The 25314-nt window shown below is 42.8% G+C and overlaps 1 protein-coding gene across 8 annotated transcripts in view; it reads right to left on the reverse strand.

The window, feature by feature from the left end:
* Positions 1 to 236: 236 nt before the first annotated feature.
* The window catches only part of dnajc6 (DnaJ heat shock protein family (Hsp40) member C6), a 68340-nt gene continuing 43262 nt past the window's right edge, over positions 237 to 25314 (reverse strand). For 4 of the 8 annotated variants that reach the window (XM_090236211.1, XM_090236209.1, XM_090236208.1 and 1 more), the window contains 14 exons: positions 24907 to 25029; positions 21814 to 21947; positions 20889 to 21083; positions 15387 to 15504; positions 14740 to 14819; positions 14282 to 14475; positions 13220 to 13621; positions 12918 to 12989; positions 9566 to 9664; positions 8974 to 9108; positions 8312 to 8659; positions 7944 to 8092; positions 7546 to 7722; positions 237 to 3132 (listed from right to left, as the gene is read on the reverse strand). In XM_090236211.1, the coding sequence (XP_090092337.1) occupies positions 3031 to 3132; positions 7546 to 7722; positions 7944 to 8092; positions 8312 to 8659; positions 8974 to 9108; positions 9566 to 9664; positions 12918 to 12989; positions 13220 to 13621; positions 14282 to 14475; positions 14740 to 14819; positions 15387 to 15504; positions 20889 to 21083; positions 21814 to 21947; positions 24907 to 25029 (2328 nt within the window). In that variant the 3' untranslated portion in view covers positions 237 to 3030. Of the gene's footprint in view, positions 3133 to 7545; positions 7723 to 7943; positions 8093 to 8311; positions 8660 to 8973; positions 9112 to 9565; positions 9665 to 12917; positions 12990 to 13219; positions 13622 to 14281; positions 14476 to 14739; positions 14820 to 15386; positions 15505 to 20888; positions 21084 to 21813; positions 21948 to 24906; positions 25030 to 25314 lie in introns of all 8 variants that reach the window. The other 4 variants (XM_090236210.1, XM_036978620.2, XM_036978619.2 and 1 more) reach the window with 1 other exon arrangement.

Here is a 25314-nt window from a genome sequence, read left to right on the forward strand (position 1 = left end):
CTGGTTCCTCTCTAGGTTTCTTCCTAGGTTTTGGCCTTTCTAGGGAGTTTTTCCTAGCCACCGTGCTTCTACACCTGCATTGCTTGCTGTTTGGGGTTTTAGGCTGGGTTTCTGTACAGCACTTTGAGATATCAGCTGATGTACGAAGGGCTATATAAATAAATTTGATTTGATTTGATTTCCACGATGCCATTGGCTAGATTGTGCCACTAAGAACGAAGACAGACACAGATGACGTTTGTTTGTTGTTTCTGACTTTCATCTTCTCTATTTATTTGTGCATTGCACTTATCACTTTATCAAGGGTAAACAGAACCCACAAAGAGAAACACAGAAACCACAGGAGGTTGGTGGCACCTTAATTGGGGAGGACAGGCTCATGGTAATGGTTGGAGTGGAATAAGTGGAATGGTATTAAATACATCAAACACATGGTTTCCATGTGGTTAATACCATTCCATTTGCTCTGTTCCAGCCTTTGTTTTGAGCCTTCCCCCCCTCAGCAGCCTCCACTGACAGAAACGGTTTACATTTTTAGTAGTAATACTTTTACAGCCGACAAGCAAACACATACAGTAGTTGTATCCAAATCGTATCACATCCTCACGTACAACAGTTTCAACAACACTCATCCACTATATAGAGAGAGGTTGGCGTTTTAACATTGCCCTAAGTTAGCAGATAGACAAGAGATTTCAGTCAGCTAGGGAGCTTATAGGGGTTCTCTCTCTCTCTCTCTCTTACACACACACACACACACACACACACAAACACACACACACACACACACACACACACACACACATACATACAGTACATACATACAGTACATACATACTACACAGCCACAGCTTCTGCCATTGGTATAGTCACCAGAGAAAGCAGAGAATACAGTGGACAGACAGTCTCTTTAGTTATATACTGGTCAGTGGTCAGTCAGTGCTCACATTAGTCAACAACTCAGGTGTGGCCTTTTCACAGAGGAAACGGTTGACAGAGTAGGCTGGTCCTCCTATAGCTCCTCTCACCAGCCTCCTCTGGTTGACAACATCAGTATGCAGGGGATAAAACAGGGAAATGGTTGTATCAGATGAAATAGATGTGCCAGTCTACCAAATGCATTGTTTTACACAGATAAGGGTTAGAGGGGGCCTATATTAGGATCTCACAAGCTTGATAGTGGTCCAATACACTCAAGTATAGTAATGTATTATGGAATGATGTGCCTCCATGTGTAGCAAGATAAAGTCAGTCCTGTAGTCCTTCCACTAGTTCTCCCAGTCAGTGAATGCAAAAAAGATATGCTTCAAACTAATGTAAATATAAAAGCCCTCATCAATGACAGGTTGCCTTTGATCAATCAGAATTTCATTTCAAATATTTGTCATGATTTAAAAGTAAACACTTTAGAGGATACAGCAAAGGATGAATAAGACAATACACCACCTGCATGTTACTAAACATTACCCGCAATAAAATGAAAGATTCTTCATTGGGAGGGACTGAATCATCTGAAATGAGTCAATAAATGAACATAATACAGAGTAAAACTACACATAACGATGATGAAGCTTCTTAGATAAGTACAGCAGTGTGATAGGGGATACTTTCTCTGATTGTGGATAATATCCTTTACACACAGGTTCTTTCAGACTGTAGACACTACATTTACAGGAGAAATTAGGGTTAAGTGCCTTGCTCAAGGGCACATCAAGTGATTTTTTACCTAGTCAGCGCGGGGATTTGAACCAGCAACCTTCCGGTTACTAGCACAACATGCTTAGCCGCAAGGCTACCTGCCGCCCACTAGCAAGTGACTGTAAAGATGAGAGTGAGTATTGTATGTTTAAAGCTGGAATCGATAGCGGTCAAACTGCCATGTCCATTTGTGATATTACAAAGACGTTACTTCGGACATGATTGCACACTCGATAGAACAGCAGAGTTTTAAAAAACCAAGATGCTAGATGCTGGATATCTCTCTCTCTCTCTGAACTCCTCTCCTCTCTTCGTAACAAATGTGCCTGGGGTGACCGGTGGCGCTGTTTCACCTAATGTGGATTCCAGCTTTAAGACTGGTAATAGACTGCCGCGGAGTTTACTCTCTGTGTTAAAGCTAAAGACATTTTGCACCTTTCTGAGACGGAGGGCAAGAAAACACAAGAACCAACCACCGTAGGTAGTAAAGGTGGGGGTGCAACAACGAATATCCTGCCTACCTTCACCTACTAACTGCATGTCAAGTTGAGTCTCCAGGTTGTTGTCAGAACGAACACATGTTACCCCTGGCTTGCAATTATCTTGTTGTCTCCTAGAACTCTCCTGTGGAGTTCTGTGGAAGCACATTGATCTAAATTGGTAATTCAAATAACATAGATAACAGTAGCTTTTCCATGAAGATAGACAACTCAGGTGGAAACTCTGTGATCGCTCTATATTCAATTATTTGACATGGTATTTCTGAGATCACTGTGGTGTATAGACCTTACAGTCAGTGGTACAGTGCCTAATTGAATAGGCCATCCACTCCCAACACTGGCTCTAGATCTTCACTTCAAAGTCACACAGGTGACTGACAGGAACACTGTGTTAATGCTACTGTGTGTAAAACATTGGCATCGTCTTGCTCTATATAGCACCTGGCTAACAACACTGTGACCACAGGTATGTCATTATCACCAATGTCCGGTGTTAGGTGGACAGTATCACTCTGGCGATGTCTCCATAGACAGCTGGATGACTGCATTCATTGGTTCAGGACTCTTTGCTTGGTTCAGGACTCGGACATGTAGGACAGGGTTGAACAGTTCTTGTTGGACAGTTGGACAGTTCTGCCACCAGATACATAGGTAGGTGGGTAGGTAGGTATCTTTCTGTTAGTCTGGCTATTGAAATCTCTATGGAGTAGAGTCCACAGGACAGTGACAAAAAGAGAAGGAGGGGGGGAGTCAGATCCGGTGGGGGCTTGATTATTGATCACAGGGGGTCGGCAGGAACTCTTTCTCTCTCTCCCTCTCTCTCTCTCTCAGCTCAGTAGAGTGCTTTTTGTCCTTGGCTGTCAAATTCTGACCAGGCATCATTCAGTTCCATAAAAATCATCTTGGCATATTGTTCATAGGGCTGTCCAGTGGCCTGGGAGAGGGGACAAGGAGGAAAACATCAGTCAGTCACGTTGTAATTTACTGCAGAGGTGAAAAGTGTCTATTGTACAGAACCTCACTATATCATATCTGGTGTTTGTTTGTGTGTGTGTGTGTGTAGAAGAATTATACCCGTAGGGGGTACAGGGGCACTTTCCCCACACAGATTTGTCCTGTAAATGCTTTTTTTTCTTTCTCTGCAATACTACTAGCCATATAGTAATTGTATGAAATTGTCTTTAGCTAGCCCAGATAGGTTCTCAATCTCCCAACCTCATAACTAGCTACAAAGAAAACACTTCAGGCTATCAATCAAGTTAGACAGTATATACGGTATATATGCAGCTCTGGAAAAAAGAGACCACTGCAAAATGATCAGTTTCTCTGGTTTTAGTATTTATAGGTGTGTGTTTGGATAAAATGTACCATTTTGTTTTATTCTATAAACTACTGACAACATTTCTCCCAAATTCCAAATAAAAATATTGTCATTTAGAGCATTTATTTGCAGAAAATAAATAACAAAATATCACCAGTCTCAACGTCAACAGTGAAGAGTCGACTCGGGGATGCTGTCCTTCTAAGCAGAGTTGCAAAGAAAAAGCCATATCTCAGACTGGCCAACAAAAGGAAAAGATTAAGATGGGCAAAAGAACACAGACACTGGACAGAGGAACTCTGCCTAGAAGGCCAGCATCCCAGAGTCACCTCTTCACTGTTAGCGTTGAGACTGGTGTTTTGTGGGTACTATTTAATGAAGCTACAAGTTGAGGACTTGTGAGGCGTCTGTTTCTCAAACTAGACACTCTAATGTACTTGTCCTCTTGCTCAGTTGTGCACCGGGGCCTCCCACTCCTCTTTCTATTCTAGTTAGCGCCAGTTTGTGCTGTTCTGTAAAGGGAGTAGTACACAGCTTTGTACGAGATCTTCAGATTCTTGGCATTTCTTTTAATTTCTCAGAACAAGAATAGACTGACAAGTTTCAGAGGAAAGATCTTTGTTTCTGGCCAGTTGGAGCCTGTAATCAAACCCACAAATGCTGATGCTCCAGATACTCAACCAGTCTAAAGAAGGTTAGTTTTCAGCTATGCTAACATAATTGCAAAAGGGTTTTCTAATGATCAATTAGCCTTTTAAAATGATAAACTTGGATTAGCTAACACAACGTGCCATTGGAACACAGGAGTGATGGTTGCTGATAATGGGCCTCTGTACATCTATGTAGATATTCCATTCAAAATCAGCCATTTCCAGCTACAATAGTAATTTACAACATTAACAATGTCTACATTGTATTCCTGATCAATTTGATGTTAGTTTAATGGACAAAAAATAGCTTTTCTTCCAAAATAAGGACATTTCTAAGTGACCCCAAACTTTTGAACGGTAGCAAATTACACTCATTGGAGCTAATTATATTCACTGGAGAATCTGACAGTAGGCATTGAAAACCCCCCCACCAATACCAGTCACGGCAAGTGATGCTGGCTCCTGGCAAGCTTTCTTGGCTTGAACATTAACTTTTGTCAACACATTGCTAACTTTTGTTCAACCAGTGAAACACCTGTTATTAGTGAATGTGTTTGGAGCACAGCTATCGTATAATAATCACCATAATCGTCTTAATACATACATTTTAAGAGAATTAAAACCTAATATTAAAGTAGATTTAGTTTACCCGAAAGTAGTGTTCCATTTTTACATGAAGTGGGTAAAGTTGGTAATCATCTCACGAGGAGAACAGCACAGTTGGGAGGAGAAGCTTCATTTCCAACAGTTCTAAGCAGTCCATTTGTTTTTAAGACAAGGGTGTCACTAAAGCTGTGTTGTATTTATTAGGTATTGTAGCTCATTTTGTAAGATGTTATGATGCATTACAAGCAAGAACAAAAAAATCAACAAAAATAACTATTATGAAAATAACTGCATGACAATGAATCATTACCCCAAATCCCATAATCGTCAAAGCCCTAGTTTGAGTTACCTGTCTACCTAATAGGCTATGTTAGAGTTTATACTTCTTCCAATTAGGTGGGGAAGTTAGAATAATGAACAACTATCTATCAAATCTATTCATTTTAAAATGTTGATTACTTGTCCTTGCCATTATCATCCACCGGATGATGTTTTTGCTAACATGATTGGGGTTCCTGGGTCGCCGGTTTGCCTGGGTGGGCGTCCCTGGGCAAGTTAACGTTTTAGACACCTGCTTTAGAAAAGCAATAAATAACTAAAGGTACTGAATAAGACACATTCCTTTCAATCTTTTACCTAGATTATAGCAGAAATGCAGAGAAGCATTTTTTCTTTAAAAAAAAACTGCTAGTCAGGAGGTGTTGTGGAATAACGTGTCAAATACAGTGGGGCAAAAAAGTATTTAGTCAGCCACCAATTGTGCAAGTTCTCCCACTTAAAAAGATGAGAGGCCTGTAATTTTCATCATAGGTACACTTCAACTATGACAGACAAAATGAGAAAAAAAATCCAGAAATCACATTGTAGGATTTTTAATGAATTTATTTTCAAATGATGGTGGAAAATAAGTATTTGGTCAATAACAAAAGTTTATCTCAATACTTTGTTATATACCCTTTTTTTGGCAATGACTGAGATCAAACGTTTTCTGTAAGTCTTCACAAGGTTTTCACACACTGTTGCTGGTATTTTGGCCCATTCCTCCATGCAGATCTCCTCTAGAGCATTGATGTTTTGGGGCTGTTGCTGGACAACACAGACTTTCAACTCCCTCCAAAGATTTTCTATGGGGTTGAGATCTGGAGACTGGCTAGGCCACTCCAGGACCTTGAAATGCTTCTTATGAAGCCACTCCTTCGTTGCCCTGGCGTTGTGTTTGGGATCATTGTCATGGTGAAAGACCCAGCCACGTTTCATCTTCAATGCCCTTGCTGATGGAAGGACGTTTTCACTCAAAATCTCACGATACACGGCCCCATTCACGGATCAGTCGTCCTGGTCCCTTTGCAGAAAAACAGCCCCAAAGCATGATGTTTCCACCCTCATGCTTCACAGTAGGTATGGTGTTCTTTGGATGCAACTCAGCATTCTTTGTCCTCCAAACACGACAAGTTGTTTTTACCAAAAAGTTATATTTTGGTTTCATCTGACCATATGACATTCTCCCAATCTTCTTCTGGATCATCCAAATGCTCTCTAGCAAACTTCAGACGGGCCTGGACATGTACTGGCTTAAGCAGGGGGACACGTCTGGCACTGCAGGATTTGAGTCCCTGGCGGCGTAGTGTGTTACTGATGGTAGGCTTTGTTACTTTGGTCCCAGCTCTCTGCAGGTCATTCACTAGGTCCCCTCGTGTGGTTCTGGGATTTTTGCTCACCGTTCTTGTGATCATTTTGACCCCACGGGGTGAGAACTTGCATGGAGCCCCAGATCAAGGGAGATTATCAGTGGTCTTGTATGTCTTCCATTTCCTAATAATTGCTCCCACAGCTGATTTCTTCAAACCAAGCTGCTTACCTATTGCAGATTCAGTCTTCCCAGCCTGGTGCAGGTCTACAATTTTGTTTCTGGTGTCCTTTGACAGCTCTTTGGTCTTGGCAATAGTGGAGTTTGGAGTGTGACTGTTTGAGGTTGTGGACAGGTGTATTTTATACTGATACCAAATACTTATTTTCCACCATAATTTGCAAATAAATTCATAAAAAATCCTACAATGTGATTTTCTGGATTTTTTTTTCAGGCCTCTCTCATCTTTTAAGTGGGAGAACGTGCACAATTGGTGGCTGACTAAATACTTTTTTCTCCCCACTGTAATTACACAGATACCGGAACTCATCTGGGGTGCCACTGCCTCTGCATATTGAATTCAAGACTTCCGGTATCTGTGTAAATATTTGACTCAATATTCCACAACAGAGGATACAGACAGCTCAAGAGGTATGCAGAAAAATACAAAATTGAATTAAGCATAGTGATTATGGCTCTAAACTCTTAGAAGAAAAGGTTCTATGTAGAACCTAAAATGGTTATTTGGAGAACAATTTCAAGTAGCATTTTAAGTTCAAGGTAGAACCCTTTTTGGTTCCATGAAAAACCCTTTCCACAGAGGGTTCTACATAGAACCCAAAAGGCTTCTAACTAAAACCAAAATAGGTTCTACCTGGAACCAAAGGGTTCTCCTTTGGGGACAAGCAAACTTGAGGTGTTTAAACAATGCTAAATTCTTCAACTTAAAGGATGGGGGGGGGGGCCTAGCCTCCAGTCCACCTCCCAGCTATCCTCACGCACCCTCAGATTTTTGGGGTGCATGATGCCCCCTGTGTGTGTGTGTGTGTGATTGCATGAGTATGTGTGTGTGTATGCGTGTGTATGAGGTAAGTGTACATGTGTTACACTGTGTGTAGAGTTAACCTCTTCCTTCCCCCTCACCTTGTCTGGATGGACCACCAGCACAGCTTTACGGTAGACCTTCTTGACCTGCTCTGGGGTCACCAGGTCAGCCATGCCTACAGGCTTCCAGCGGGTCTCCCCCTCCCACAGCACCGTGTGCATGGTGGACAGCAGGGCCCGGATGTTACGCTCCTTCCCCTCGATCCAGTCCAGAATCTGGTGGTAGAGGGGGGAGAGTCTGGGCCAGATACAACACTGAGCTCACAGGGCTTCTTCAACATCTTGAGATAGCTAGCTTGTTTTTCTTAGGCTGTCAAAAGACAGTCCAACATTGGACCCACCTCCCCCCTGTAGTTATATCTTCACTACACTTTCCAACTCTCGGTCCAAGTGGATTGGACCGAGAGTTGGAAGTGGATTGACCACTGTAAGACTACCTTGAGTTTCTCGGGGTCCATCTCTTTAGCCATCTCCTCCTTTCTCATCTCTGCTATTGTCCTGGGACCTTCCTTCTTTTTGGCTCCAGCAAAGCTTTGGCCAGACAGCAGGTCATCAAAGTTAGCCATTGCAACTTTGGGCTTGGTACCTGGGAGAGAGAAAGTAACATCTTCTCTCATCCACTTGTAATACAGTATATGTGCAGTCATATCATGAATGACTACCTGCACAGATCACACACATGCAGGTCAGTTTCAAGTGGCACATTTGTACATTAATACAGAGCAACAGGAGTGATTTTGGGGGGAACACAACACAACAGTCTATCCATCCCAGTGTGATAACAACCAGTCTCCCACTGACTCACCCATGTTGGGCTGTTGTTTCCCGGCTGCATTGGGAGCAGCTCCTCCTCCCATGGCAGAGAAGCTGATGTTGTAGTTGGGTCTGTTGGAGGGGGAGGTGTGGGGCATGGAGTGGCTGGTGCTGGGCTTGGCCTGGGGGGATGGACCACCCTGACCCTGTGGTTGGGGCTGCCACCCTGGCTGCCCTCCAACACCACCACCACCGGGCTTCCAGGAGGGAAGGCCTGTGTTGGCCTGCCAGCCCCCACCGTGCTGGGGCGAGGGAGGAGGCCGTGAGGGGGAGCCCATGGGGGGGAAGGCAGGGGTGGTGCCTGTAGGGGTGGTGGGCTTACTGGAGAACCCAGATCCTCCTATAGAGAGAGATGTAAGTGGAGTGTTTACAGAAACTGTAACTCAACTATCATAACATAACATAGCATGACATAACCAGAGGAGGCTCGGGGGAAGATATATAGGAGGGCCGGCTCATTGTAATGGCTGGAATGGAATCAATGAAACTATATCAAACACATCAAACACATGGAAACCACGTTTGACTCCGTTCCATTGATTCCATTCCAGCTATTACAATGAGCTCGTCCTCCTATAGCTCCTCCCAACAGCCTCCCCTGGACATAACATATTTAAAGCATCAGTTAGAACAGTACTTAAAGCCTTCACTGACCTCCCAGACTTCCCCCAAGGTTTCCGATGTCAGCAAAGGGGTCCAGAGTGTTGGGTTTGGCCTGGTGTGTGGGAGTGTTGTTGACCGACCCAGTAGGACTGGTACTGGCTGACTTGCTGCCCAGACTGAAACCACCTCCTCACACAGAACACACAATAACACAGTTGAAATACTATACAATACTTTATTTTATTTAGCCTTTATATTACCAGGAAGGTCAATTACGAACACATTCTTATTTCCAAAGAAGTAGGCACTGTAGTTCTATAATATAAATATATCTATAATATAAATATTCTCATAAGCACCAGCAGAGGTCCCTATTTAGTCCATTCTGATATTACACACGCTTGCTTGCTCATGGCTGCACAGTAAGCTGGATGATGGCATGCCATAGCTCTCTGTTGCTCCTGGCAGCACAGTACGCTGGATGATGGCATGCCATAGCTCTCTGTTGCTCCTGGCAGCACAGTACGCTGGATGATGGCATGCCTTAGCTCTCTGTTGCTCCTGGCAGCTGGTTGTTCCTCTGTTCTCAGACCCCTGTCTCTGCAGATGTTGTCCATGAATGTTACACATGAGTAGAACTTACCTGGAGCTGCAGGTTTGTTCCAGTCCCATCCTCCCATGGCGTTGGGAGGCTGCTGAATGGTGACTACAGGGGTGGTGGGTGGGACTGGGGAGCTGTGGCCTATCAGAACACAGAAACATCAGTGACAGACCTCACAGACAATGGGAGGAAAGAGATATGAAGTCATGCAAATTATGACCACATTATCACCAATGACCATAGTGTTGGATACTATCTGACTTGAATTCCCTTTGAGCTACTGAATTGAGCCCCTCTGTTTGTAATTGTATAATTAGCCTAGCAGTAGTAATTATCATTGGTCTATGTGCATTGTATTCAGGCAGAGTGAAAGTACAAAGGGAGCATGTCTCTGAGTGTAAGAACGATTCTATAAGGGTTGAATAGGAGCCATGTAGGGGGCTCCCGGGTGGCGCAGTGGTTAAGGGCGCTGTACTGCAGCGCCAGCTGTGCCATCAGAGTTCCTGGGTTTGCGCCCAGGCTCTGTCGTAACCGGCCGCGACCGGGAGGTCCGTGGGGCGACGCACAATTGGCCTAGCATCGCCCGGGGTAGGGAGGGCTTGGTCGGTAGGGGTGTCCTTGTCTCATCGTGCACCAGCGCTGTGGCGGGCTGGTGTGCGCTAACCAAGGTGGCCAGGTGCACGGTGTTTCCTCCGGCGCATTGGTGCGGCTGGCTTCCGGGTTGGATGCGTGCTGTGTTAAGAAGCAGTACGGCTTGGTTGGGTAGTGTATCGGAGGACGCATGACTTTCAACCTTCGTCTCTCCCGAGCCCGTACGGGAGTTGTAGCGATGAGACAAGATAGTAGCTACTACAACAATTGGATACCACGAAATTGGGGAGAAAAAGGGGTAAAAAAAAAAAAAAAAAAAAAAGAATAGGAGCCATGTATCTGGAGTTAGAGCTGACAGATCATAATTACTGTATATACTCTTATATACAGTTTTGATGTATTCTTAGAGATTGAAAGAGATTGAAACTCACTAAAAGTGGCAGTAATAAAGTCTCTCTTGAAAAAGCCAAACCTTGACCCAGAAAATATAAAAAACTAATTGGCCTATATCGAATCTTCCATTCCTCTCAAAATTTTTTGAAAAGGCTGTTGCGCAGCAACTCACTGCCTTCCTGAAGACAAACAATGTATACGAAATGCTTCAGTCTGGTTTTAGACCCCATCATAGCACTGAGACTGCACTTGTGAAGGTGGTAAATTACCTTTTAATGCATCTGTCCTCGTGCTCCTAGACCTTAGTGCTGCTTTTGATACCATCGATCACCACATTCTTTTGGAGAGATTGGAAACCCAAATTGGTCTACACGGACAAGTTCTGGCCTGGTTTAGATCTTATCTGTCGGAAAGATATCAGTTTGTCTCTGTGAATGGTTTGTCCTCTGACAAATCAACTGTACATTTCGGTGTTCCTCAAGGTTCCGTTTTAGGACCACTATTGTTTTCACTATATATTTTACCTCTTGGGGATGTCATTCGAAAACATAATGTTAACTTTCACTGCTATGCGGATGACACACAGCTGTACATTTCAATGAAACATGGTGAAGCCCCAAAATTGCCCTCGCTAGAAGCATGTGTTTCAGACATAAGGAAGTGTATGGCTGCAAACTTTCTACTTTTAAACTCGGACAAAACAGAGATGCTTGTTCTAGGTCCCAAGAAACAAAGAGATCTCTGTTGAATCTGACAATTAATCTTAATGGTTGTACAGTCGTCTCAAATAAAACTGTGAAGGACCTCGGCGTTACTCTGGACCCTGATCTCTCTTTTGAAGAACATATCAAGACCATTTCAAGGACAGCTGTTTTCCATCTACGTAACATTGCAAAAATCAGAAACTTTCTGTCCAAAAATGATGCAGAAAAATGTATCCATGCTTTTGTCACTTCTAGGTTAGACTACTGCAATGCTCTACTTTCCGGCTACCCGGATAAAGCACTAAATAAACTTCAGTTAGTGCTAAATACAGCTGCTAGAATCCTGACCAGAACCAAAAAATGTGATCATATTACTCCAGTGCTAGCCTCCCTACACTGGCTTCCTGTCAAAGCAAGGGCTGATTTCAAGGTTTTACTGCTAACCTACAAAGCATTACATGGGCTTGCTCCTACCTATTCCAGACTCAGGCTGGGCCACTATAACACCTGACTGATAAGAAGTCCTGTGAAAGGAACGGAGGAGCACGAAGGTTCTAGACTCAGGCTGGGCCACTATAACACCTGACTGATAAGAAGTCCTGTGAAAGGAACGGAGGAGCACGAAGGTTCTAGACTCAGGCTGGGCCACTATAACACCTGACTGATAAGAAGTCCTGTGAAAGGAACGGAGGAGCACGAAGGTTCCAGACTCAGGCTGGGCCACTATAACACCTGACTGATAAGAAGTCCTGTGAAAGGAACGGAGGAGCACGAAGGTTCTAGACTCAGGCTGGGCCACTATAACACCTGACTGATAAGAAGTCCTGTGAAAGGAACGGAGGAGCACGAAGGTTCCAGACTCAGGCTGGGCCACTATAACACCTGACTGATAAGAAGTCCTGTGAAAGGAACGGAGGAGCACGAAGGTTCCAGACTCAGGCTGGGCCACTATAACACCTAATTTGAGTCAATTGGAGGTGTACCTGTGGAATTATTTCAAGGCCGACAATGACCCCAAGCATACTTCCAAAGTTGTGGTAAAATGGCTTAAGGACAACAAAGTCAAGGCATTGGAGTGGCCATCACAAAGCCCTGACCTCAATCCTATAGAAAATGTGTGGACAGAACTGAAAAAGCGTGTGCGAGCAAGGAGGCCTACCAACCTGACTCAGATACACCAGCTCTATCAGGAGGAATGGGCCAAAATTCCCTCAACCTATAGTGGGTAGCTTGTGGAAGGCTACCCGAAACATTTGACCCAAGTCAAACAATTTAAAGGCAATGCTACCAAATACTAATTGAGTATATGTAAACTTCTAACCCACTGGGAATGTGATGAAAGAATAAAAGCTGAAATAAATCATTCTCTCTACTATTATTCTGACATTTCACATTCTTAAAATAAATTGATCATCCTAGCTGACCTAAACCAGCGAAATTTTACAAGGATTAAATGTCAGGAATTGAGAAACTGAGTTTAAATGTATTTGGCTAAGGTGTATGTAAACTTCCGACTTCAACTGTATCAGTGTAAAGACAGCAGTCACATAGTGGATAGTGGAAAGAGTGAAACGTTAATTGGTAGACAGTGCCTCTACAGATGCAGTCTGGTCATGCCTTACACATGCCAGTGTTCTGCATGGTGGGGGATAGAGAGTGAGCTGCATGTAGGAGGGGGCCAGGCTGCCCCAGGTTACCAAGATTACCTGCTGGACCCAGGAAGGACCCCATCAGCTCCTGGGGCTTGGGCATCGGACCCGCCCCAAACGGGTCCAACGCTGGGTAGACAGAGAGAAAAGCATAAACCATTACTTTACTATTCAATTCAATACATTTTATTAATCTCCGACAGGCAATTAATTCTGGAAGTCATAGGATACGCATAGATGAACATACTATGTACACATCTGTGTTAAAATGACTTTGTAAAAAAACAGACAAATGAACCTGAATTGAGTTGATCAGTAACTATGGCTATATGGTGTTATAGTAATAATTGACTACATACCTGGATAGGGGCAGGGGAGGGTGGAGGGAGGGGCTATTTTCTGTGGGGTGGACTGGGCCGAAGTGGGCTCACTCCCTGTCTGGGGGGAGGCCCCAAACAGGTCCCCCAGGAGGTCTGTGGTGGTGTTGGTGGTCGGGGGCTGGGGCGAGGGGCATGGGGTGTTCACTGCCACCCCATCCAGGCCCAGGAGGTCCACCTCTTCTGGGGGAGGAGGAGGAGCAGCGGGGGGGGCGTGGGGCTGCTCGGGTCTCTTGGGGCCCCTGGTACCAGTCTGAGCCCCTCCAGGTCTCTCTACACTAGCGTGGCTTTGCTGGCTGGAAAGGGACAGCATCTCGTCATCAGACGGCTCACTGTCCTCCCCGTGAGGACGACCATCCAGACCGCCTTGGGACCGGCTTGGCTCTACATGGGAGGGGGTAGGTCACATAAGGAAAACTTGGTCTTGATTTAGTAAATAGGTTTGCTTCCCACAAAATATTCAACAGGAGAACAGGAGATATTTTGCTAAGTTATAGATATCAGCATTGCTAGCCACCACAGCAGCGTGATAAAGCTAAACTAACACATGTACATCACCCAGGGGAAGCTGCCTCGAACAATGTGCTGACTTCCTCTAACTACAGCAGCTAGTATCTTTACTGGTCTGTGGTCTCCTCTACTCTAGACCTACCCTCCAAGTCCAGTCCCTCCATCTCATCTTGGGAGGAGAGAATGAGACCAACGTTAGAGTAAGAAAGACTGTTCAACAGCAGCTCTCATTAGTGGTGACTATATCAGTATCTGTGTGTGTTTAGCTGTCTGTGTGCATAGTTTCTGTGTGTGTGCCTTGGTCCATCTGGGCATTGGAGTGTGTGGACCTCTGTGTCAGTGCATGTATCTGTGCCTGTGTACCAACATGTGCGTGCCCATCTGTGTCCGTTTGTATGCGTATGCGTGCATGTGTGTATGAGTGTGTGCATCTGTGTGTACATATTTGCCTGTGTGTGTGTGTTTGTGTGTGTGTCCATCTGTCCTGTATGCCTCTGCATGTGTGCTTGTATGTTGACCTCCCCTCTGCCCTACCTGCTATGGCCAGTGCGTCCTGGTGTTCCTGGTGACAGGAGAACAGTACGTTGGGGATGAGGTCTTTATTAGGGAACTGTTCCCAGGGAGGGGTCAGGTCCTTCTGCTTGTCAGTGCTCTCCACCTCGATGTCCACCAACACATGGAACAACTGAGGGTACTTCTCTGGAGAGTCACACGCATCCAGCTCCGGCCTAGACAGGTGTGAGTGTGTGTGTGTGTGTGTGTGTGTGTGTGTGTGTGTGTGTGTGTGTGTGTGTGTGTGTGTGTGTGTGTGTGTGTGTGTGTGTGTGTGTGTCAGACAAATAGTTAGTTAGTTCTCCAATCACTATTTCAAAAAAGAGCCATGTTCCATATCATGACGTACACCAACATGTAAACATGATATAGTATTTCACATTCACGTGTTAATACTTCACATATGTACTGTACAGATATTATATGAGAGAGGGGCTCACTTTGTAAACTTCAACACAGTGGTCCCTGGAGCAATGAAGCCTGTGTGGAACTGGATCTGGAATATCTGGGTGTTGGACACCTGCAAACACCAACAAGCAATCACATAGATAGATTCAGGAATCACATAGATAGATTCAGGAATCACATAGATAGATTCAGGAATCACATAGATAGATTCAGGAATCACATAGATAGATTCAGGAAGCACATAGATTCAGGAATCACATAGATTCAGGAATCACATAGATTCAGGAAGCACATAGATTCAGGAAGCACATAGATAGATTCAGGAGGCACATAGATAGATTCAAACAATTACACTGTGGAAATGTATGATCGTAAGGGAAGGAGATTCCATCTAGATTTTAATTTAGTCTGTGCTGTGTTTATGTTCATTCAGGGCACACAATGTACATCAATGTGTTAGTGTGACAGTATCTCCCAGAGAGCGATCTCTGTCTGTAAATAACAAGGTATCAGGACATGGTCCCATACAATCAGAGCTAACAGAATCTCTCATAGCATAGCATATCATAATCTGTGTGTGCATCAGTGGTATGCTAGCATGCTAGACTAGCCATATGCTGTACTTTGGCCTGAGTGTGTCAGTGTTGTCTTAGCATGTTAGGCTAGCCCCATGCTGTACCTTGGCCTGCAGTCGTCCTCCGATGGTGTTCCTCATATGATAGACAGAAATGACCACATCACCCTGGACATTCACACCTAGAGGGAAGACAACCTTCCCCTCCTGGACCCTGTGCTCTCTGAGAGGGGGGAGGGTGAGAGAGACAGACAAGCGGAGGAAAGGAGGAGAAGGAGAAAAAGAGAAAGGTATTCAGAGATGGTGTCATACAGTGCACTCGGAAAGTATTCAGACCCCTTTTGTTCATTAGTTTACTCCAATTAGTGGAGGGGTGGTAGGGTTAGTGGTAAATAAGAAAGGAAAAAATATACTGGATATGTACAGTGGGGAGAACAAGTATTTGATACACTGCCGATTTTGCAGGTTTTCCTACTTACAAAGCATGTAGAGGTCTGTACTTTATATCATAGGTACACTTCAACTGTGAGAGACGGAATCTAAAAAAAATTATCCAGAAAAACACATGTATGATTTTTAAGTAATTAATTTGCATTTTATTGCATGACATAAGTATTTGATACATCAGGAAAGCAGAACTTAACATTTGGTACAGAAACCTTTGTTTGCAATTATAGAGATCATACGTTTCCTGTAGTTCTTGACCAGGTTTGTACACACTGCAGCAGGGATTTTGGCCCACTCCTCCATATAGACCTTCTCCAGATCCTTCAGGTTTCGGGGCTGTCGCTGGGCAATACGGACTTTCAGCTCCCTCCAAAGATGTTCTATTGGGTTCAGGTCTGGAGACTGGCTAGGCCACTCCAGGACCTTGAGATGCTTCTTACGGAGCCACTCCTTAGTTGCCCTGGCTGTGTGTTTCGGGTCGTTGTCATGCTGGAAGACCCAGCCACGACCCATCTTCAATGCTCTTACTGAGGGAAGGAGGTTGTTGGCCAAGATCCCGCGATACATGGCCCCATCCATCCTCCCCTCAATACGGTGCAGTCGTCCTGTCCCCTTTGCAGAAAAGCATCCCCAAAGAATGATGTTTCCCCCTTCATGCTTCATGGTTGGGATGGTGTTCTTGGGGTTGTACACATCCTTCTTCTTCCTCCAAACACGGTGAGTGGAGTTTTGAAGAAAAAGCTCTATTTTTGCCTCATCAGGCCACATGACCTTCTCCCATTCCTCCTCTGGATCATCCAGATGGTCATTGGCAAACTTCAGATGGGCCTGGACATGCGCTGGCTTGAGCAGGGGGACCTTGCGTGCGCTGCAGGATTTTAATCCATGACGGCGTAGTGTGATTACTCATGGTTTTCTTTGAGACTGTGGTCCCAGCTCTCCTCAGGTCATTGACCAGGTCCTGCCGTGTAGTTCTGGGCTGATCCCTCACCTTCCTCATGATCATTGATGCCCCATGAGGTGAGATCTTGCATGGAGCCCCAGACCGAGGGTGATTGACCGTCATCTTGAACTAACAGGTCTGTGAGAGACGGAATTCTTTCTCGTTGGTAGGTGATCAAATACTTATGTCATGTAATAAAATGCAAATTAATTACTTAAAAATCATACAATGTGATTTTCTGGATTTTTGTTTTAGATTCCGTCTCACAGTTGACGTGTACCTATGATAAAAACGTCAGAAAACCTGCAAAATAAGCAGTGAATCAAATACTTGTTCTCCCCACTGTATGCAGTTGAAGTCGGAAGTTTACATACACCTTATTAATACATTTAAACTCAGTTTTTCACAATTCCTGACATTTAATCCCAGTACAAATTCCCTGTTTTAGGTCAGTTAGGATCATCACTTTATTTTAAGAATGTGAAATATCAGAATAATAGTAGAGAGAATGATTTATTTCAGCTTTATTCTTTCATCACATTCCCAGTGGGTCAGAAGTTTACATACACTCAATTAGAATTTGGTAGCATTGACTTTAAATTGTTTAACTTGGGTCAAACGTTTCAGGTAGCCTTCCACAAGCTTCCCACAATAAGTTGGGTGAATTTTGTCCATTCCTCGCTGACAGAGCTGGTGTAACTGAGTCAGGTTTGTAGGCCTCCTTGCTTGCACACGCTTTTTCAGTTCTGCCCACACATTTTCAATGGGATAGAGGTCAGTGCTTTGTGATGGCCACTCCAATACCTTGACTTTGTTGTCCTTAAACCATTTTAGCACAACTTTGGAAGTATGCTTGGGGTCATTGTCCATTTGGAGGACCCATTTGCGACCAAGTTTTAACTTCCTGACTGATGTCTTGAGATGTTGCTTCAATATATCCACAAAATTTTACTATCTCATGATGCCATCTATTTTGTGAAGTGCACCAGTCCCTCCTGCAGCAAAGCACCCCCATGACATGATGCTGCCACCCCCGTGCTTCACGGTTGGGATGGTGTTCTTTGGCTTGCAAGCCTCCCCCTTTTTCCTCCAAACATAACGATGGTCATTATGGCCAAACAATTCTATTTCTGTTTCATCCGACCAGATGACATTTCTCCAAAAAGTACGATCTTTGTCCCCATGTGCAGTTGCAAACCGTAGTCTGGATTTTTTATGGCAGTATTGGAGTAGTGGCTTCTTCCCTGCAGAGCTGCCTTTCAGGTTACTTTTGTACCTGTTTCCTCCAGCATCTTCACAAGGTCCTTTGCTGTTGTTCTGGAATTGATTTGCACTTTTCGCATCAAAGTACGTTAATCTCTAGGAGACAGAACTCGTCTCCTTCCTGAGCGGTATGACGACCATGGTGTTTATACTTGCGTACTACTGTTTGTACAGATTAACGTGGTACCTTCAGGCGTTTGGAAATTGCTCCCAAGGATGAACCAAACTTGAGGAGGTCGACATTTTTTTTCTGAGATCTTGTCAGATTTCTTTTGATTTTCCCATGATATCAAGCAAAGAGGCACTGAGTTTGAAGGTAGGCCTTAAAATACATACACAGGTACACCTCCAATTGATTCAAAATATGTTGGTTAGCCTATCAGAAGCTTCTAAAGCCATGACATAATTGTCTGGAATTTTGCAAGCTGCTTAAAGGCACAGTCAACTTAGTGTATGTAAACTTCTGACCCGCTGAAATTGTGATACAGTGAATTATGAGTGAAATAATCTGTCTGTAAACAATTGTTGGAAAAATTACTTGTGTCATGCACAAAGTAGATGTCCTAACCGACTTGCCAAAACTATAGTTTGTTAACAAGAAATTTGTGGAGTGGTTGAAAACAAGTTTTAATGACTCCAACCTAAGTGTATGTAAACTTCTGACTTCAACTGTATATACACTACTGTTCAAAAGTTTGGTGTCACTTAGAAATGTCCTTGTTTTTGAAAGAAAATCACATTTCTTTATCCATGAAAATAACATCAAATTGATCAGTGCAGACATTGTTAATGTTGTAAATTACTATTGTAGCTGGAAATGGCTGATTTTTTTATGGAATATCTACATAGGCATACAGAGGCCCATTATTAGCAACCATCACTCCTGTGTTCCAATGGCACTTTGTGTTAGCTAATCCAAGTTTATTATTTTAAAAGGCTAATTGATCATTAGAAAATCCTTTTGAAATTATGTTAGCACAGCTGAAAACTTTTGTTCTGATTAAAGAAGCAATACAACTGGCATTCTTTAGACTAGTTGAGTATCTGGAGCATCAGCATGTGTGGGTTTGATTGCAGGCTCAAAATGGCCAGAAACAAAGACCTTTCTTCTGAAACTCGTCAGTCTATTCTTGTTCTGAGAAATGAAGGCTATTCCATGCGAGAAATTGCCAAGAAACTGAAGATCTCGTACAACGCTGTGTACTACTCCCTTGACAGAACAGCACAAACTGGATCTAACCAGAATATAAAGAGGAGTGGGAGGCCCCGGTGCACAACTGAGCAAGAGGACAATACCATTAGAGTATCTAGCTTGAGAAACAGACGCCTCACAAGTCCTCAACTGGCAGCTTCATTAAATAGTAAATAGAAGGCCAGCATTCTGGAGTCGCCTCTTCACTGTTGACGTTGAGACTGGTGTTTTGCGGGTACTATTTAATGAAGCTGCCAGTTGAGGACTTGTGAGGCGTCTGTTTCTTAGTTGTGCACCGGGGCCTCCCACTCCTCTTTCTACTCTGGTTAGAGCCAGTCTGTGCTGTTCTGTGAAGGGAGTAGTACACAGCATTGTACGAGATATTCAGTGGCCTCCAAATCATGCCCAAAAAGGCTGTAACATAACAAAATGTGGAAAAAACTTAAGGGGTCTGAATACTTCCCGAAGTATAACTCTGTGAAGCATTTATTTGGGCTGCAATTTCTGAGGCTGGTAACTCTAATGCAGCAGTGGTAACTCTGGGTCTTCCTTTCCTGTGGCAGTCCTCATGAGTGCCAGTTTCATCATAACGCTTGATGGTTTTTGCGACTGCACTTGAAGAAACTTTCAAAGTTCTTTACATTTTCCCGGATTTATTGACTTTCATGTCTTAAAGTAATAATGCACTGTCGTTTCTCTTTGCTTATTTTAGCTGTTCTTTCCATAATATGGACTTGGTCTTTTACCAAATAGGGCTGTATATCTTCTGTATACATCCCCTACCTTGTCACAACACAACTGATTGACTCAAACGCATTAAGAAGGAAAGAAATTCCACAAATGAGGCACACCTGTTAATTTAAATGCATTCCAGGTGACTACCTCATGAAGCTGGTTGAGAGAATGCCAAGTATGACAAATTTGTCATCAAAGCAAAGAGTGGCTACTTTGAAGAATCTCAAATATAAATTATATTTTGATTTGTTTAACACTTTTTTGGTTACTACATGGTTACATATGTGTTATTTCATAGTTTTGATGTCTTCACTATTATGTCTTCACAGGAACAGGAGTGGAGAAATAGGCTATGATGATTTCTTTCTTTTAACATCTTGAGAGAATGTGAGTGTGCAGTCTGTAGAGGTGCTATCTTTATCAGTATCATAAAAGCTGAATTTCAAACACATAAAATATGCATCCAAGCTGAACTGACATCTTATCAGAAACATGATGGGTTGTTTTCACAGCTTTCTATTTCCTTACAACTGGTCCAACTGGAGCATTTTCTCCCCGGTCCCTAAACGTCCTTGCTCCATGAAAGAAGCAGAGATGACAGAGAAAACTTTACCTATGTCAACTTGAAGCATTCATTCTGTCGATTTATGACATTCTGGTGAGCAGGGGTTTATTTAGTCTTCTAGGGCAACATATAATGACAGAAGAGAAGCTGCATGTATCTAATTATAGACCAGTTGACTAGCAAATAGTCTACCAAAATGTTGGAAATTATAAACAGAAACATATCTAAATAAGGCAAAAAAGATTCTGCACGGCCTGTCAAAAATAATCTGTTGTCTAACTGTAGCCTACAGCGCATTTTCTATAATAGAAGGTTAGCATCAGTTGCGGGCCTCAGATGTTCACTTTATCACATATAGCAATTGCGGGCGGGTGCGTGTGAACAAAGAGCTGCTAGTGTGTGTGTGTGTATGTGTGTGTGTGTGTGTGTGTGTGTGTGTGTGTGTGTCTGCACCTACTGTACCTCATCCTCTCATAGTCCTGTGCAGTAGAGAAGATCTTGGTCTCCCCTATGAGGATCTCAGAGAAGGGTCTGCAGCCGATGCGTTGTTTGTTGAAGCAAGGTACTGGACTCATGGTGACTGCCTTGACCACCAGGGGCTTGGAGTGTGGCAGGGAGGGCTTCTCTGATACCATACTGCACACATAGCCTATGTACCTGGAGAAGAGAGGCAGAGAATGTAAGGTTACAGACACTAAACTACCATAAGCACTGAGTACTATCTAAAAAATAAACATACATTGTCTTTGTACATGAATACAGAGGGGATTTTTTTTGTGCTAGAAAATATAACAAAACTATCCATCTTAAAGTTACAGTATATACTTGAAATCATATTTCCTATGTCTACAGATTCTTGCAGAAAATCGTTTGCTTTTTCAGTTTAGAGAAACACAACAGAACAAAAACCAAGATGAGGCTTGATTGCCACTGTCTTCATCCATCAGCCTCTCTGTCTGGGCTGAAGGATGAAGCAGTCTTTGTTATTATGAGAAGCAGCTGTGTGCCCAAGCGACTGGCTGTGTTAGCGTGTGTGTGTGTGTGTGTTTGTGTGCGTGTTCGTGCTTGCATGTTGATTAATTGGCTGCTGTATATTTCTGCCACCTCGTTAGCATCGTGGCTAATGCGCCATGTACCGCAACTCAGCCATCGGAAAATAAATAGGTTGATAAAGGATTTAGGAGAGTAATGCAGGGGGAGAAGGAAGGAGGAGGGAGCTAGGTTTTTAAGTTCATCCATCATCTAAAAATAACAAAGTCAAAGTCATGGAGGTGAAGACTGTTTATGTGTTTAATCTTTTTCTCCTGTTTTCCACTGCAATGAACAGCAATCAATATAAACACACACACACACACACCCCACAAACACGCCCCCTGTGTTGTCCTACCTCCGGTGCGAGGGCCAGAGGCCAGAGCCGGGTCTCTTGGCGCTCAGCAGCTGCATGGCGGGCACTGGGTTGGAGAAGAGGTGGCAGAAGCAGAACATGGCACAGACCAGCACACCCGACGGAGCACGGCCGTCCTTAAGGAGGGCACAGACAGTCAGTAGATAGTAGATACACATAGACAAAACTAGCAAGCGAACAGCAACATGCCAACATAAACCGTTATGTAGGATAACTAACAGAAGAGAAGGAAGCTGCAGCAAGCTTACAGTACTTCAATTTACACAACTCAATGCATTGCAAAAAAAGGCAGTATAGTCTTTATGATTCCTATGAGCTAGGATAGTCTTTATGATTCTTAGAAGCTAGGATAGTCTTTGTGATTCCTATGAGCTAGGATAGTCTTTATGATTCTTATAAGCAAGGATAGTTTTTATGATTCTTAGAAGCTAGGATAGTCTTTATGATTCTTAGAAGCTAGGATAGTGATTATGATTCCTATAAGCTAGGATAGTCTTTATGATTCCTATAAACTAGGATAGATCGTCTTTTTGATTCCTATGAGCTAGGATAGTCTTTATGATTCCTATGAGCTAGGATAGTCTTTATGATTCTTAGAAGCTAGGATAGTCTTTATGATTCCTATGAGCTAGGATAGTCTTTATGATTCTTATAAGCAAGGATAGTATTTATGATTCTTAGAAGCTAGGATAGTCTTTATGATTCCTATAAGCTAGTATAGTCTTTATGATTCCTATAAACTAGGAAGGTCTTTATGATTCCTATAAGCTAAGATAGTCTTTATGATTCCTATACGCTAATATAGATAGCCTTTAAGATTTCTTTAAGCTAGGATAGTCTTTATGATTCTTAGAAGCTAGGATAGTCTTTATGATTTATATAAACTAGGTTAGTCTTTATGATTCCAATAAGCTAGGATAGTCTTTATGATCCTCAGAAGCTAGGATAGGCTTTATAATTCCTATAAGCTAGGATGGTCTTTATGATTCCTATAAACTAGGATAGTCTTTATGATTCCTATAAGCTAGGATAGTCTTTATGATTCCTATAAACTAGGATAGTCTTTATGATTCCTATAAGCTAGGATAGTCTTTATGATTCCTATAAACTAGGATAGTCTTTATGATTCCTATAAACTAGGATAGTCTTTATAATTCCTATAAGCTAGGATAGTCTTTATGATTCCTATAAACTAGGATAGTCTTTATGATTCCTATAAATTAGGATAGTCTTTATGATTCCTATAAACTAGGATAGTCTTTATGATTCCTATAAACTAGGATAGTCTTTATGATTCCTATAAACTAGGATAGTCTTTATGATTCCTATAAACTAGGATAGTCTTTATGATTCCTATAAACTAGGATAGTCTTTATAATTCCTATAAACTAGGATAGTCTTTATGATTCCTATAAACTAGGATAGTCTTTATAATTCCTATAAGCTAGGATAGTCTTTATGATTCCTATAAACTAGGATAGTCTTTATGATTCCTATACACTAGGATAGTCTTTATGATTCCTATAAGCGAGGATAGTCTTTAGGATTCCTATAAGCGAGGATAGTCTTTATGATTCTTAGAAGCTAGGATAGTCTTTATGATTCCTATAAGCTAGGATAGTCTTTATGATTCTTAGAAGCTAAGATAGTCTTTATGATTCTTAGAAGCTAGGATAGTCTTTATGATTCCTATAAGCTAGGATAGTTTTATGATTCCTATGAGCTAGGATAGTCTTTATGATTCCTATAAGCTAGGATAGTCTTTATGATTCTTAGAAGCTAGGATAGTCTTTATGATTCTTAGAAGCTAGGATAGTCTTTATGGTTCTTAGAAGCTAGGATATGATATGATTCCTATAAGCTAGGATGGTCTTTATGATTCCTATAAGCTAGGATAGTCTTTATGATTCTTAGAAGCTAGGGCCCTTCCATGTTCTCTGTGCATGGTCAATATTTTTGGTTTCAATCCCACGTCACTCCAATATCACTAAACAAGGACTCTTCACACAGAGTTTGTCTGTCACTATCTGCTGCCACAGTCTCTAAATATAACTTGTGTCTCTTTTGCTTAAGAAAGTTATACAGTTATAAATACATCTGGTTGAGGTAAAGTTAAGATCATAAAACTGGGCCAAGTATTTCTAAGAAAGCAACATTCTTCCTTCAGCACAAAACGTTGAGGAAGACATTTGAGGAACTCTGATATAAACTAAAAGTAATTGCTCAACACAGATGAACTTGCCAACCACAATGAAATCACATACAGAAAGATGGAAAGCATTACATTCCAGTCATAGTGTACTGTAGTACATAACTAAAAACATGTACAGTATACTTTAAAGCGTGTACAGTATACTTTGAAACATGTACAGTATACTTTAAAGCGTGTACAGTATACTTTGAAACATGTACAGTATACTTTGAAACATGTACAGTATACTTTAAAGCGTGTACAGTATACTTTGAAACATGTACAGTATACTTTGAAACATGTACAGTATACTTTGAAACATGTACAGTATACTTTGAAATATGTACAGTATACTTTTTCCTACCCATAATTATTTTGCTACAGCAAATGGACAGGACCAGGACTTTTATTATCTACTTTTCTACTGTAGTCGATACTTCCCTCTTGAATACAGAGAACATCTGTCTTTGCTTAAGGTCTGCAATGCCAGTGAAAGAGCTCAGTGGAAACTAAAGCTGAAACAGAAACAATTGGAGCAGTATTCCAAGCTGTGTTTCTCTTGGACCCCAGGCAGTCCCACAAACCCAGAACAAACCCAGGACAAACCCAGGATGGTAGGGAGGCAACAATGAGAGGGGGAGGAGGAGATGGAAGGAGAATGGAGTGAGAGGAATGTTGTGTAAACAAGAAAGAAGTGAGGATGAGTGTGAATGATGGTTCTCGGGACCGAGGCAACAATAAGAGGGGGGAAAGAGGAGGTAGGAGATGGAGGGAGAAAGGAGAAGAGAAAGGAATGGTGTGTAAACAAGAGAGGAGGAACAGAGGAAAAAGGACAGAGTGAAGAATGTGAATGTGAATTAACACTCCTGTGGGTCTTATCTTACCGAGCAGGTGATGACACACACATTCTTGGGGTTCTGTTTGAGCCAGTTGTGCATGTTCTTACACACCGCAAACAGGTTGTGCAGGCTGGGAGCCTGGCGGGATGGCCAGTTACACTCTGAGACCTGGAAATGGGAGGGGGGGGGGGGGGGGGGGGAGAGAAATGCGGAGGGGAGAGAGAAGAGGGGTGAAGAGAGAGAGAGAGAGGGGGGAGAGAGTGAGAGAGGGGCGGGGTAAGAGAGATGGGGAGGGGAGAGAGACTAGGGGTGAAGAGAGAGAAAGAGAGGGAGGGGGATGAGGGAGTGGGAAAGAGAGAGAGGGGGGGTAAGAGAGTGGGTGGAGTAAGAGAGTGGGGGAGAAGAGGGGTGGAGAGAGAGAGAGAGAGAGAGAGAGAGAGAGAGAGAGAGAGG

The sequence above is a fragment of the Oncorhynchus mykiss genome, chromosome 5 (assembly GCF_057628025.1).
Source record: "Oncorhynchus mykiss isolate SJ-2025 chromosome 5, ASM5762802v1, whole genome shotgun sequence".
NCBI classification, from domain to species: Eukaryota; Metazoa; Chordata; class Actinopteri; order Salmoniformes; family Salmonidae; genus Oncorhynchus; species Oncorhynchus mykiss.